The sequence below is a fragment of the Anolis sagrei genome, chromosome 4 (assembly GCF_037176765.1).
Source record: "Anolis sagrei isolate rAnoSag1 chromosome 4, rAnoSag1.mat, whole genome shotgun sequence".
NCBI lineage: Eukaryota > Metazoa > Chordata > Lepidosauria > Squamata > Dactyloidae > Anolis > Anolis sagrei.
The window spans coordinates 62132250-62145592 of NC_090024.1; the positions used below are offsets into that span (position 1 = coordinate 62132250).

General features: G+C 35.1%; 1 protein-coding gene across 2 annotated transcripts in view; it reads right to left on the reverse strand.

The window, feature by feature from the left end:
• The window catches only part of MYOM1 (myomesin 1), a 93087-nt gene that overhangs the window by 49862 nt on the left and 29882 nt on the right, over window positions 1-13343 (reverse strand). For both annotated transcript variants that reach the window (XM_067467460.1, XM_067467459.1), the window contains exons 8-11: window positions 5731-5819; window positions 5570-5635; window positions 3076-3240; window positions 828-989 (exon numbers count right to left, since the gene is read on the reverse strand). In XM_067467460.1, the coding sequence (XP_067323561.1) occupies window positions 828-989; window positions 3076-3240; window positions 5570-5635; window positions 5731-5819 (482 nt within the window). The remainder of the gene's footprint in view (window positions 1-827; window positions 990-3075; window positions 3241-5569; window positions 5636-5730; window positions 5820-13343) is intronic.

Consider the following 13343-nt stretch of genomic DNA (forward strand, 5'->3'; position numbering starts at 1 on the left):
ATTGAGTGAAGAAGAACTATGTGAAACAGAAAACTCTCAAGGGAAAGCACATTGTGTAACTGAGATAAGCAGAAATAAAGAAAGGAGAGGAATAATAATAATAATAATTTTAAAAGGCTTAGCGATAGGTGATAACCACATGGGAATCCATTAAAAATCCAAAGGTAACACAGTCCAGAAATAGCCAAAACTCACAAGTACAGAATAAGTCCATAAGCAAAAGGTATACTTAGAAAATCTTGAGCAAGAATCATAAAACAAGAATATAGAAAACTTCCAGGATACTTGAATCCAAAACCAGGACTTGAATTGCCACAAGAACTCAGACCTAGCTACTCACGTGAAAGCCAACATTGCCTGAACTAACTTTAAGGTAAACAACTGGCTGTTAATAAGCACTCATGAAATCATATCATTTCCCACAAATTTTCTCTATGTCTTTCTCACATCATCTCTCGGACCTACAGAGCCGTTTCTCTGGTCTGATCTGTAAACAAAGATTTTTGCTTTTGTCATATATTTTATGGTTTGTTTGTTTTTTTACAATAAACTGTTCGTTTATACTTTGGACTCTTGTGTGGTGCTGTGGTCATAGATGGCTCCAGGCCTGGGGTACAACAATAAAGAATTACTCTAACTCATCTTACCAACTCCCCCTCTCTAGAGTGTATTCCCATATTAAGCACTGTCACTGCTAGTAAATCCTACTCTGTTTTTCAACAAAACATTAAAGTTGGATTGCTTATGAGTGTGGGTGTTCAGGTTTGTGCACATATGTGTGTGCTCATATATGTTACTAAAAGCTCACCACCATCACTAAATCTTACCTCGAACAAAAACATAAGCACTGTACTCGTCATAGTAATCTCCCATCACTACACGGAGGGTGTAAAGACCTTCATCCTCTTTGTTGGCATGAGTCAGAGTCAGTGTAGCTCTTTCTCCACTCCAGTGTGTCTGGATCCATTTTCCTGGAGTAATCAAAACTCCTGCAAATGAACAGAATATAATCTTTTATGTAAGTTAAGCGTAGAAAAATAAAGCCTTCTGATGGCCAGTAATTCCCCTCGATGTAAGAATATCTCCATATCCATGGGACTAATGGTTTTGCTACCTACATCCAACAAAATATATCCTCTCTAAAAATTATCTACATCTTCCAGGCAATTCTATGATATGATTCCATATCATAGAATTGTTACTACAGAGTTATGTTGAAAAACCTAGCAAATTCCTAAAGATGATAACTCTCTAGGAATTTTCCAGTTTGCCATTTTTTTGTTAAGTTTAGGAAAATATCCCCCGTGTATATGTGGATCATGCTGCAACCTTTACTAAATACGAAACAGAATGGTGGGCTTGGGATGGTAAATTTTGTCCACTTTTATGTTTAAGCCTATTGTAACATATAACAATAAAATCATAATATAACTTTTAAAAGGTGCTATTAAGCTATTACTACTCTTATGTTCTTTCAAATAAATTTCAAATTAAGGGGACCGCTCATATGATTTCCTTGGCAAGATTCATTAGAAGAGAATTGCTATTTGTACCTTCTAAGGCTGAGTGATAGTAACTTGCAAAAGGTCACACAGTGGCCTTCCATGGCTCAACCCTAGCCTCCCAATGTGCTTATCCAATATTGATCGTTTTATAGCAGTATATAACATATGTAACAAATGTGAAAAAAAGTATGTCCCTGGTTTAAAAGTGTTATTTCCTGTCTGATGTTTTAAGCTCTGTTCTGTGTATTTTAATATGCATTTTATATAGAAATACATTTATGTGTATTTGTAAAAAAAATTCAATGTTTATGTGTTTTAATTATGCTGTAACCCACCTTGAGACACAAGGAGAGGCAGGTAAGAAATAAATTGATTATTATTATTATTATTATTATTATTATTATTATTGTGAGGTACTTTCTTTGAAAGCAGTTGTTATACTCCAGAAACTTCATTTTTGTGGCTGTCACAAACTATGTTGAATTGGTTGAGATTCTATGAGATAATCATTGAAAAAAATAGCAAAATGTGTTGCAGGATTTCCCACAAAAACAAAGTTTTGCAGTTTAATAAACTTTTACTGTGTTTTTATAAAAGAACCAATTAGGAAATGACATTTATAACATAGGAACAAAAATCATATCACATACTGTAATGAATAATGTGCTAACAAGCAATGCCAATATGCCACTTTTAAAAATGTTCTGAATTTTATGTAATAAATAGGAATATCACTGTAATGTTTAAACTTATTCAACTGGGAATGAAATTAATATAAATGTGTTAATTGTTTTAGCTAACCATTAGCATATAATGAGGGGAATTTGTAGTAAAATAAATTCTGCTAACACAATTAATTACAATTAATTGATTAGATTTCCTTGATCAAATGATGGCTGTTTATATGATCATTCTTTGATATGTGGATGGCTGTTAAGAGTGAATCTGGATGGATTATTTTTGGCAGGTCCATTAAGTCATTTTGCCTGTTCCGTTTCCTCATATCAACCTGTACCAAGTGTTCAGTGATAGCAAATATCTTCCACCTGCCTAGTGGATGGCAATACAATCTGAGAATACAAAGGGTAGTACAGTAGAGTCTCGCTTATCCAACCTTCGCTCATCCAACCTTCTGTATTATCCAACACAGTCTTCCTCCTGCCCGGACCCACAGCTGTTTCAATACATTGCAATGTTTTGGTGCTAAATTCATAAATCTAGTAATCACTACATAATGTTACCATGTATTGAATTGCTTTTTCTGTTGATGAGTTGTAAAACATGATGTTTTGGTGTTTAATTTGTAAAATCATAATGTAATTTGACGTTTAATAGGCTTTTCCTTAATCCCTTCTTATTATCCAACATTTTCGCTTATCCAGTGTTCTGCTGGCCCTTTTATGTTGAATAAGCGAGACTCTACTGTACTTGGTTTGAATTCATCCATAACACATTTCACTTCCTTTCATGGGTTTTTTCACAATGTTTCTCTACAATGCATGACCACAGAAATGCACTATACAGATATACATGATCTAAGTAAAAAGCTGATTTTGTTGCACACACTCACCATTCCTGTACCACTGGATTTCTGGCTGGAAACGCTTAATGTCAGGATGAATGATAACGGTACAGCCCAGACTCATTGTTTCACCTTCTCTCCCAAAAGAAACCTCAAATGTATCTACAAAGTGAATCTCAAACCTGGAAGCATAGCCATGTGGAGTAACACCAACTGTAAGAAGAACAAGAAAATGAGCTTATACCCTTTGCACTCACCAAAACAGAATCTTTCCAATATATTTATATAATTGTTTTTCTTCTCTCAAAATTTTGGAACACATAGCAAAGAGAGCCAGTTATCTATTAATTCTATATTCTACACTTGTCACAAATACTGTGTTAAAGATGTCTAACAATAATAACATAAAACAAAAACAGATTAAAAGCCCAAATAAAACAGATCAATGAAAAGAAATTGCAGGAACCAACCAATTAAAATGCCTTCAGCAGCAATTCAACATAAATGTCAAAGGCTCGTCTGAATAAAAGTTCTTTACTGCTAGCAAAAAGGTCAACAGGGAGAGCACAGTGATATTAGAGCCTGGAAGTGGCTATCAAAAAGCCCATTGTCTCATTCTGTGTAACTATCGTCTGAAAACTTGTGCAAATAACTAGATCAATATTGAGCACTAGTACCACTACAAAAATTAGCTATATTGATCTGGGTTTGTTTTAGGTTTAGGTAGACAATATATTTCTAAGACCTATATTAACATGCATAGATAGACAAGAGTATGCATGAAATTTCCTTTGTAGGATCAGAGTTCACAATCAATAGCAAAAATGTAAAATCCTATTCCGCCCCTTTCCAATAGTTATTTAAGCGACATTTACTTCTGAATGTTCCAGTATATATTTCAGATGAATTTCTGACTTTCTTTTAAAAAAAACTTGTAATGATATGATCTGTACATAATATTTTATTTTTAATATATATATATTTAAGTATTTAAACAATTTAATATTTTTATATTAGAAATTTCAAATTTTGTATAGACAATAGACATTTGCAAATGACTTTATGTCAATAAGGTTTTTTTTATTTCGTCTCAAAAACATTGCATAAATAAGTTAGTATAAAACTGATAAAATAGAGGGAACACAAGCGGCTAAATAATTTTAGACCAAAAATGGGCAACAGCTACCTCATTGTCTGTAGCTTTAAACAGGTGTTCCCCTGTGCATGAGGCAGGGCATTGTGGGCAAGCATACAGATGCTGAATTGTTTGTTCTGCTCCATAGTCACACAAGGTGAAGGATCAGTTAAGTGACTAAAATGAAGAAGCTAAATTCTAAAAGCAGGACTGGATATTCTTTCTATGATCAAGGAAATTCAAAATGTAATTCTCTGGTGAAACCTATTCTGGGGTACAACTTTCCTGTTTTTTAGCTGAGTACAATGTGTGATTTTTCTCTATTTTCAAGAAAATGTAGTAATGATAGTAATGAAGCCTGATAGTTCCAGAAAAATAACTATGTAGTTCAAACGGATTTTCTTCCTACAAATCTTTGCAATTATGATAGTATTCTATTAGAAGGTCTATTGCTTTAATACTAAAATAGTTTATATTAAGTACAAAAGTGGGATTCAACATCGTTTTTATTGGATAAATGAATATAACAAGCAGTTGTATTCAATCTCTGGCATAACTCCTGGAAGAAAATGTTTAATCCTGGGTTTTCATTCTACTATTATTACATTGGATTTAGGCATACACATTTTACTACTCTGCATAATTAATGGCGAAACACAGTAATATTTGAAAATATAAGTCTTTGTCCCCATTTCTGTCTCAGGTACCTAAATGCACAACAACTAGGTATGCTGATATCATTACGGTTTATAACCGGAACGGTTTTTAGCTTCCTCTCACTCCAACTTATCATAACGACAAATGTCCAACTTATCATAAGGACAAACTTATCATAAGGACAAACTTATCATAACGACAGTGTGAAATCTAGTCTTAACATAAATGTCTACTATCAGAATAAACTCAGAATCAGAATGGAAGGCCACCGGCTGCATGATTGGAATCCTTTTTTTTTTTTTTTTTTTTTTTACAAAGAGATAGAAATGAATCATGTCTTCCAATGACTAGAAAAATGCACTGAAAATGTTAATGATAAGTTTTTGAAAACATATTATCTAGGATTCCTGGAAGTAGCTTCACCAGTGAAAATGGGAAGGAGAATCTCAATGGAAGCATCTTTTTTCCTCCTTCCTCCATGCCTCCCATAATACCGCAAACTGCTCTGAAGTGCTTCCCATCCTGCTGGAGAAAATACTAAGGTTACATAGATGGGTCTGCTTCCATCAGTGGATGCACATTTTTGGATCCTGGCCATTAGATTTGCAGAAGTTTCCTGCTTCTGCTGTCTGTATAAAACTTTTGTTGCTCAGGCTCCTGAAATATGAGTAGACCTTTGAAAGCCAGATGCCATTGAATCCTTGGCAATTTGCTATGGCACATATATTATCTGATGAATTATCAACTTACAGCTCAAAGGGAGTGTGACAGCTCCGGCATGAAAAAAACTTTCATCAAATTCTCCTTTCTTGTATCCTAAGGGAGAAAGGGTCAAGAAGTCTTTGTAAGTGATCTTTTGGTCTTAAGAAACAATTTCTAGCATCTGAAGAATGTAGTTTTGACCAACTTACTCTTGACCACCAAAGAAGAATAGGCCGACAGCTCTCCTTTGACATTCATAGCGGAAGCACGATATTGAGCAGTGTCTTCAAAATCACATCTGAAAAGAATTGAGAAGGAAGAATCACATCAGTGTCACCCAAAGAATGATGGTTTATACATCTAAAAGCAATATTTTACCACAAAATTGCTAACAAAATCTTGTTCAAGGTTCACCATGTTTTCAATCTTAAAAGATGCTTTGTTCAAATAAATGACACACATTAGTATTATAAATGGCTGTCAGTAACTTGATTACTTATAGTATAACTTAAGAGTGATGGAAATGAGTAGGCACATGATGGATTTTTTTTATAGATGTGATATAGAACAGAAAATGTCATTTAAAAATTACTTTTATCAATTGTCCAGTTAAATAACATGGATTTTTTAAATTAACGTCATTTTTCTGATTTTTTAATTTATGCTTGAATACTCATCAGCAACCAAAATGGGTCTTCACTTTCACAGGTTATTTCAGTGGATTTTCACTTCCCAACTTCCAATATTTCGACAGCAGTTTTACACCAATACATGCAAGTAAACACCTCACATTGCACATTCTGTCTTTCTCACCCACTCAACAAAAACACAGATTATGGCCCACAACTAGAGAAGGGTTGTACTTATTCTGTTGAACTCAAATTCTGCACATCTAAAAGAATTTTAAAATTCTATTTAGTAGAGACAAGATGTAAGTGAACATCTTTGACAATTATGGGAGGGTAGCAGGAATCATGGAATATAGCACAGTCGTTAGAGCTGGTAAAAGGGGAAAGTGCTGGACCGTTATTGAAGGGTTCAACAGAAGGAGGAATGAGAAAAGCAGCTGTTAAGAGGGTTTGTCTTAGTTCTTTCAGCCTTACCTCGGGTTCTTAAAACTTCATCTTTGGAACAAATCTCTCCACTAAAGCAGTTTCTTGAGTGGAACTGTTTTTCTTCATGGAACAATTTGGTATGATTTATAGGACAAGGTTGTCTTTTGCCAATGAAGAAATTGGACATAGTCTGCATTGCACTAGGGCCTTATGTATTATACACTAATATCTTAATTCTAAATAATATACTGCTTATTTTAGGAACTTAACTCTTCTTAGCTCTGTTTGATGAGAAGTCAACACATTGTTAGAGACCACTGAAGACAATTGGTTTTTCAATAGAGCAAATTACATAGGGAGTTCATTTTATTGAGAGGAAATCAATGACAGATAATCACTTTATTTCACTGTATGGATATAACACAAAAGAAGATAAACAGCTTGCCTCTCCAATCAATCATTTAAGTGAGGGCAGAAATCTCTTCAACTTGTGCATGACAGAACTGTTACCAGATCCCCTTGCCTCCAACTGTGCAAAACAGAATGCCATTCAGGTAGTCTCCTGACATTAAAAGTATTTTTACTTGATTGTGAAAGGAGAGAGAAAGGAGTAATGAAAAGCCCCAAACACAGCTAAGAGCACATTAGAGCGGAAACCAACACCTATAGAGAGTCTTGCAATGATAGAGGGACTATACCAGGCAATAACTGGCCTGACCTTGAAGGAACTGGGGGTAGTGATGGCTGACAAGGAGCTCTGGTGAGGGCTGGTCCATGAGGTCACAAAGAGTTGGAAGAGACTGAACAAATAAACAACAACAACCACTAGAAAGTGTTTTGGCATATTTATATAGGGCTTTTTTAAAAAAAATAGCCAAATACTCAATGAAATTTTAAAACACAACTTTCTTCTTTTCAAAAAAGCTGAATTTCTATAGTTAAAAAAATCAAGTGGATAATAAAGCTCAGTGTGAGTCCAGAAGCACACAACTACCTTATGCTGAAAGACCCAAGGCATCAGAAGGTTTTGATTAAAGAACTTGTTTCACCTATAAAGTTTAAATGACATCTGGCAGAAGAGCAATGCTGGTCTGAAAGACCTACTTAACTTCACTGTTAGTGACTATTAAGTGATCAACAACCTATTCAATGGCAGAAGAAAATATCCTACTATCAGAGTTGTATTAGGACCCATCATAAAAACAGAGTTGTATTGGGACCCATCATAAAAACATGAATGGAAAAAAAGCAATTATAACTGCTTCGATTGCTAACAATGATATTGTAGAAGTGGTTGGATGGTGTTTTTCCTGAATATAAGTCCTGAATATATCAGCAGATATTATATGAGGATATGCTTAATTGAGAATTTAGGCTCAAAGATATTGTTTAAAAGCCAAACAGTGAAACAATTTCCTAGCAAAATTCACAATCTATAAATAAACATTTTGGATGGAAACAATCCTTTCCCCAGCCTAGTACCTTCCAGATGTCTTGCTTTTATATTATCATAACCTCCATCTATATTAGCCATTGAGATTATCAGAGTTCTTGTAACAAAACACCTGTGGAAAGTAATGAATTGGGGAAATCTGTTGCAAATGGTGTTAGAAATGAAGTTCTATTTCTTAAGATGTCTCTAATCACACTACTTATGCAAGTGTTGTTCAAGAATCCATTAACATAAGCCACTAGTTACTACTATTGATTGTGGTTTCAGTATTCCTGTCACTTCTCTTACTATACTTATTTCTAAACACATTATTACAACATGGGGAAAGAAACAGGAAAGACATTGGAAAAGGATGGCATTGTGCTCAATCTCATGTCCCAAAATATATATTAAAAATATATTAAAAGTTTCTGAACATCTCTTAAGAAGTCTTCAACTGATTGGGCAAAATATCACTATTTAGGCATGTAATCAGATATGATGCTGAACTTCATGTAGAAGAGCAGTACTTGTGCAAAGACCCTTTCTGCTGTCAGCTGCCATGGATTGAATTTTAACACAATATGTGGGGAATTGAAATATTCTGCAGGCAATTTGGGAGAATACAACTGCTGCTTTCACCTTCTCCATTCTGTGAAGAAAATTGTAATAACTCAGAAAGTAAAATAAATAAATAAATAAAAATCATTCATTTTGTTTAAAACATCAAGAATTAAACCATTAAATATTCACAGTCAAATCACACTTTGTATATCAAACAACCATGGATTTTAAAATATATATATAAGAAGGGCTTTGTAATGCAAATTATTTCTCAAAAACTGCCTCATCAAGCAGTTAAGCTACAAATCAAATAGTTTCCATCATCAAAATAAGTTCAAGAACGAGCAGATCTGAAGACAAGTTCTACATGTTTTATTTAATTCAAGGATAGCAAGCTGCAAGCTTTTTGTCTGTTCTGCTACTACATGTTACATATAAACAGTTTTAAAAGTCTTTAATTGAGGTCAAGGAGAAACTATGAGTCATGCATATAGGCAAATATTCAATTACTAATATATGATAAATGCCCCCACTTTCCTCAGAGTGGGGACATTTCATATTCATGACAATCTAAATGTATGATTTTATTATTAGGAAAATACAATTATTCCTTTGTTTCATGTGTTCTGTGCAGAGCATATGCAGTTGTGCATATGCTCTATCATACCAGTGGTCATGATTGTTCCTCCAATGCCAATACTAATTTTAAAGAACAATTTAGAAGTCTAAGATATTTAATTTTACTTTCTTTTCTAATAGCTTTATCATTTACTGCTTACAACTTTTTGAAACAACAAAAATACAACCACAAAGTATTTCCCCCTAAGTAGCTAGGAGCTACTGTTACAGAAAACAGGATACCCTTTTTAATGTTTCTTATCTCCTACTCCTTTTTATTTTCATTTTTGTCCTAAAGGCTAATGCACTTCTTATCAGCACTGGCATGCACCCGATGTATGATTCTCTTAAGGGGCCATACTATTAAATATTAGAAGTCAGAATCTGTCTGTTCTATAGGAAGTCCATTAAACTCACCAATTTCTACATCATCTTTACCTTATCTATTAAAAACAACAACAGTTGGATATAACAACAAAGTTATATCCAACTGAGTGTGTAGAACTAGGAACAACTGGGGTAAACTCATAGTTGCCATGGTCGCTTAGGACTCTAGCTCATGCCCCCCCCCAATTCCGTTTTGTCAGCAAGTGTGGCAGAACAGCAGGCATGAGGGGCAACTTCATCACAGAGGGGAAGTGTCTCTTAGTCAGGGCAGAAGTGTGCTGGTGTTGACAACCAAGTGCCCTAGGACACTCCATACTGGTTGAGGTGGGGCCTCCACTGGGATTTGAGGAACATCATGTGATGGGTCACATGCCCATCCATCCCTCAACTGGTTGGCAAGTGTCCTAAGACACTTAAATTGGTTAGTATGATGGGGTGCCTGGCCATTCAGAACAAGAACTTCTCAATAAGAAAGATGAACTACTGCATTTGAACATCACTATGACCAGAATATGTTGTAAGACTGCTGGATAGTGAGACAGAATACCCTGTCCAGCCATAGAACCCAGTTTCAAAGGCTGGTGAAGGCAGAAAGAAACGTCTCATTAGGAAAATGGTACCTGGCAGACCATGATTTTTCATCTTGCCATTCCCCAGCTCAAACTTCCTGCTGCAAAAAAAAAAAATCCTAATTGACACAACTGAGCTAATGATCCCTTCATATAGGCAGGTCCCCAGGATCTGTGATTACATGCTATCTTGTCATGTTCATCTCTAATCTAATCCTGGGTGATAGATCTTTTCCTATTTCTCAGCCAAAATTTCAAACACTCAGGACTATCACACGATTTATTGAGCTATCATAGCAGATTGAGTTTGCCCATAAAGTAGAATAGCAAACTCTACAGATTACTTTCTCTTTCAAAATACCATAAGATCTCCCATCACATTTACTTCCATGCTCGTTCTATCAATGACCTACTTGGCTCTCAAAGACTCATACTCTTCTCCTCCCACTATCAGAACCAGAACAGTTGGAGTGGTCACAAAAAGAAAGTTTTATTGCATTGGAGTATTTGTAAATTGGTTGTCAACTTATGAAGAACCAATAAGTCCAGGCATTTCTTAGCTTCAAAAATAACAAATGATCTGGTGCCCTCAGGATATTTAGGCCTCATTATAACAAATTAAAAACAGGAGGAAGAGGAGGAAGAGGAGAAGGCATGTGAAATTAAGGACTTCTATACCACCAAACCATGATTTGGCATGACACGTAAATCAAGTCACTTTGAATGTGTATGCTTTAGCTAACTTTTGTATTCTACATTAAGGTTCTTAGAATGCAGTATAACCACACAGGATTAGAGGTATCATATGCTATCATTATTTTGTGTTGACCATCACATATGTAAATGTCATGAATTGTATCAATACTTAACTGCAGAAATTTAAAAGACTTAAACATTTTCTACATCAATTACAATTTGTTTTTAGATGTTCTTGTATTGGTAGTAGATGGATGAAAAGAGAATAAGATCTTAGAAATGCAGGAAAATGTTTTCATAGTGATAAACAATACAGTACATACAATGCATACTCTACTTACTTTTAGCATTAGTTTAACAGAGTTATCAGGCTCTACATCTGAAAGTGGTTTTTAACAGACATATACAAAAACGTGAAGTTAAGGAATTCAGAAATATGATTAGTAAGCAGAATATCTTTTCACATGTAAAAGGGGTTTTCAAACCATGTTCTTAGATGTAAAAGGGATTCTCAAATCATCACACACTCTAAAGTAATATAAGGGGGAACATAAGGGGGAACGTTTTGCCAAATGTTCACAGACTAGAATCAGAAATGAAAAGTTACCCTTCTGCTTTTGTTGGCATTAATTTGCTGTCAAGCTTGACAGGAAAGGTGATGCAAGTTTATATTTTACTTTCTTATCAAATCCATCAAGTAAACCTCTAGTATTCTTACTATGACCAAGAAAGGGGTATTTATTGTATTCTACGTATCCTATGTGTACATACAGATAACCATCAAATTTTGATTTATTTCTGAATAAACGAAGCTCTAAATTGTGGGGTGCCTTTGCTCTTTCTAATATTCTGGATTACAACTCCCATTGACCAAGCTGCTGGCAGCTTCTGGAAGATGAAGCCCAGCCATGTGAAAAATTAAAGGTTGCCAATCTTACACAATGTAAACTATTCCAGCCCTAATTCCTATATAGTGAGCTTAATTAGATTTTTGGTACAGCACCAATTCTTTTGTGGAAGAATTATCATAAGAACATGTGAATAGTCGGTTTTTGATCATATCACACAATAATCACACTGCCACTATAACTCAAAACAGAACTGAATCCAGATCTTCCTCCCACATTTCCAGGGTTACATCCCATAAACATATACACGTTTTGTTCTTCTAGCAACAGCATCCCAGAATAGGTAGCTTGAACAGGACCGGCGGTTTTCTTTGTGGCCCCTGCAGTTATAGGAAATCAGAATATGTGAAGATCCCTAGACCAAGAGGATCTGTTGCCCAGTATATTATTCACCATACACTGGGCACCTTTCCCAGTAAAAGACAATGGAATCATAACATTCTTCTTAAAGTCAATAATATAGAAACATAAGTGAGCTGGTCCTTAGGAGTATGTGAAATATGTGTGATTCTGATGGTTTTGAAGGCTCAGATTTTAGTAGACATAGATTATTATATAACAATTAGAATACTCATGTAAAAATTACAAGATATTTTAAAACAAATATAACTACAGCTATGGAGGAATATAAATGCAAAACCGCAACAATACGAAAACAAGGTTTCCCTGTCTATGGCCAGACTCAGTTCAGACTACAGGGATGAATACAGTTAGCCATTATTCTCCAGAAGTCTAAATTTTTGTTCTGTTATTTTTAAATTTCAAGGGAACACATGGTTCAATGTTATATAGAAACAGTGCCAAGTGAGATAATTAATTTTATATTAAAATGGACTAGCCCAAGGGGACACTCATTAATTGAAGGGTCAATATAAATGTAACTTGTGCAAGCTGACTCAAATTCCTAGACAGATTTTTTTTTAAAAAATCCCAATATGGTTTCTCCTAAAGCAGATTAATTTATTTGGCACAGATAGCTTTATAGTACCACTTTCATAGAAACATACACACGGACATATATATAAAATGGAAATTGCTATATACAGTAGTCCCTCCATATTTGTGACAGTTAAGGGCACTGGGTACTCACAAAAGTGGAAAAATGTTAATATGATTACAAATAACAAACTTGTGTAAGCGTTTCTAGCATGAGTTTATGCTCAATATCTGTTGGAGCTGGAGGACCTAGAATGCCTAGAGAAAACATATTTTTTTCAATCACATATGGGACAGCAGCAGAAGTGGCAGCAAATACAATGATCTGCAAATACAGTAGAGTCTTGCTTATGTGACATTCCTTCTTATTCAACAGTCTTATCTGACACCCCCCTTTTCCTACAGCATTTTCCCTTCAATTAAAGGAGTGCTCTCCAACTCTCTCTCCATTCCCAGTAAGTGAAAAAGGCAAGACAAGGAGGAGGAGAAGGGAGGAAATGGGGGAGAGAAGAGACAGGACTGGAAACTGAAGCGTCTTCCTTCCTTCCCTCTGATTTCCACGCTCCTCTTCTACAACCAGGCACTTCTTGTTGGGCTGCTCTAGCCCTGAGGCGTTGCCTTGCCTTAACCCTTTGAATCCCTGTTGTTAGTATTCTA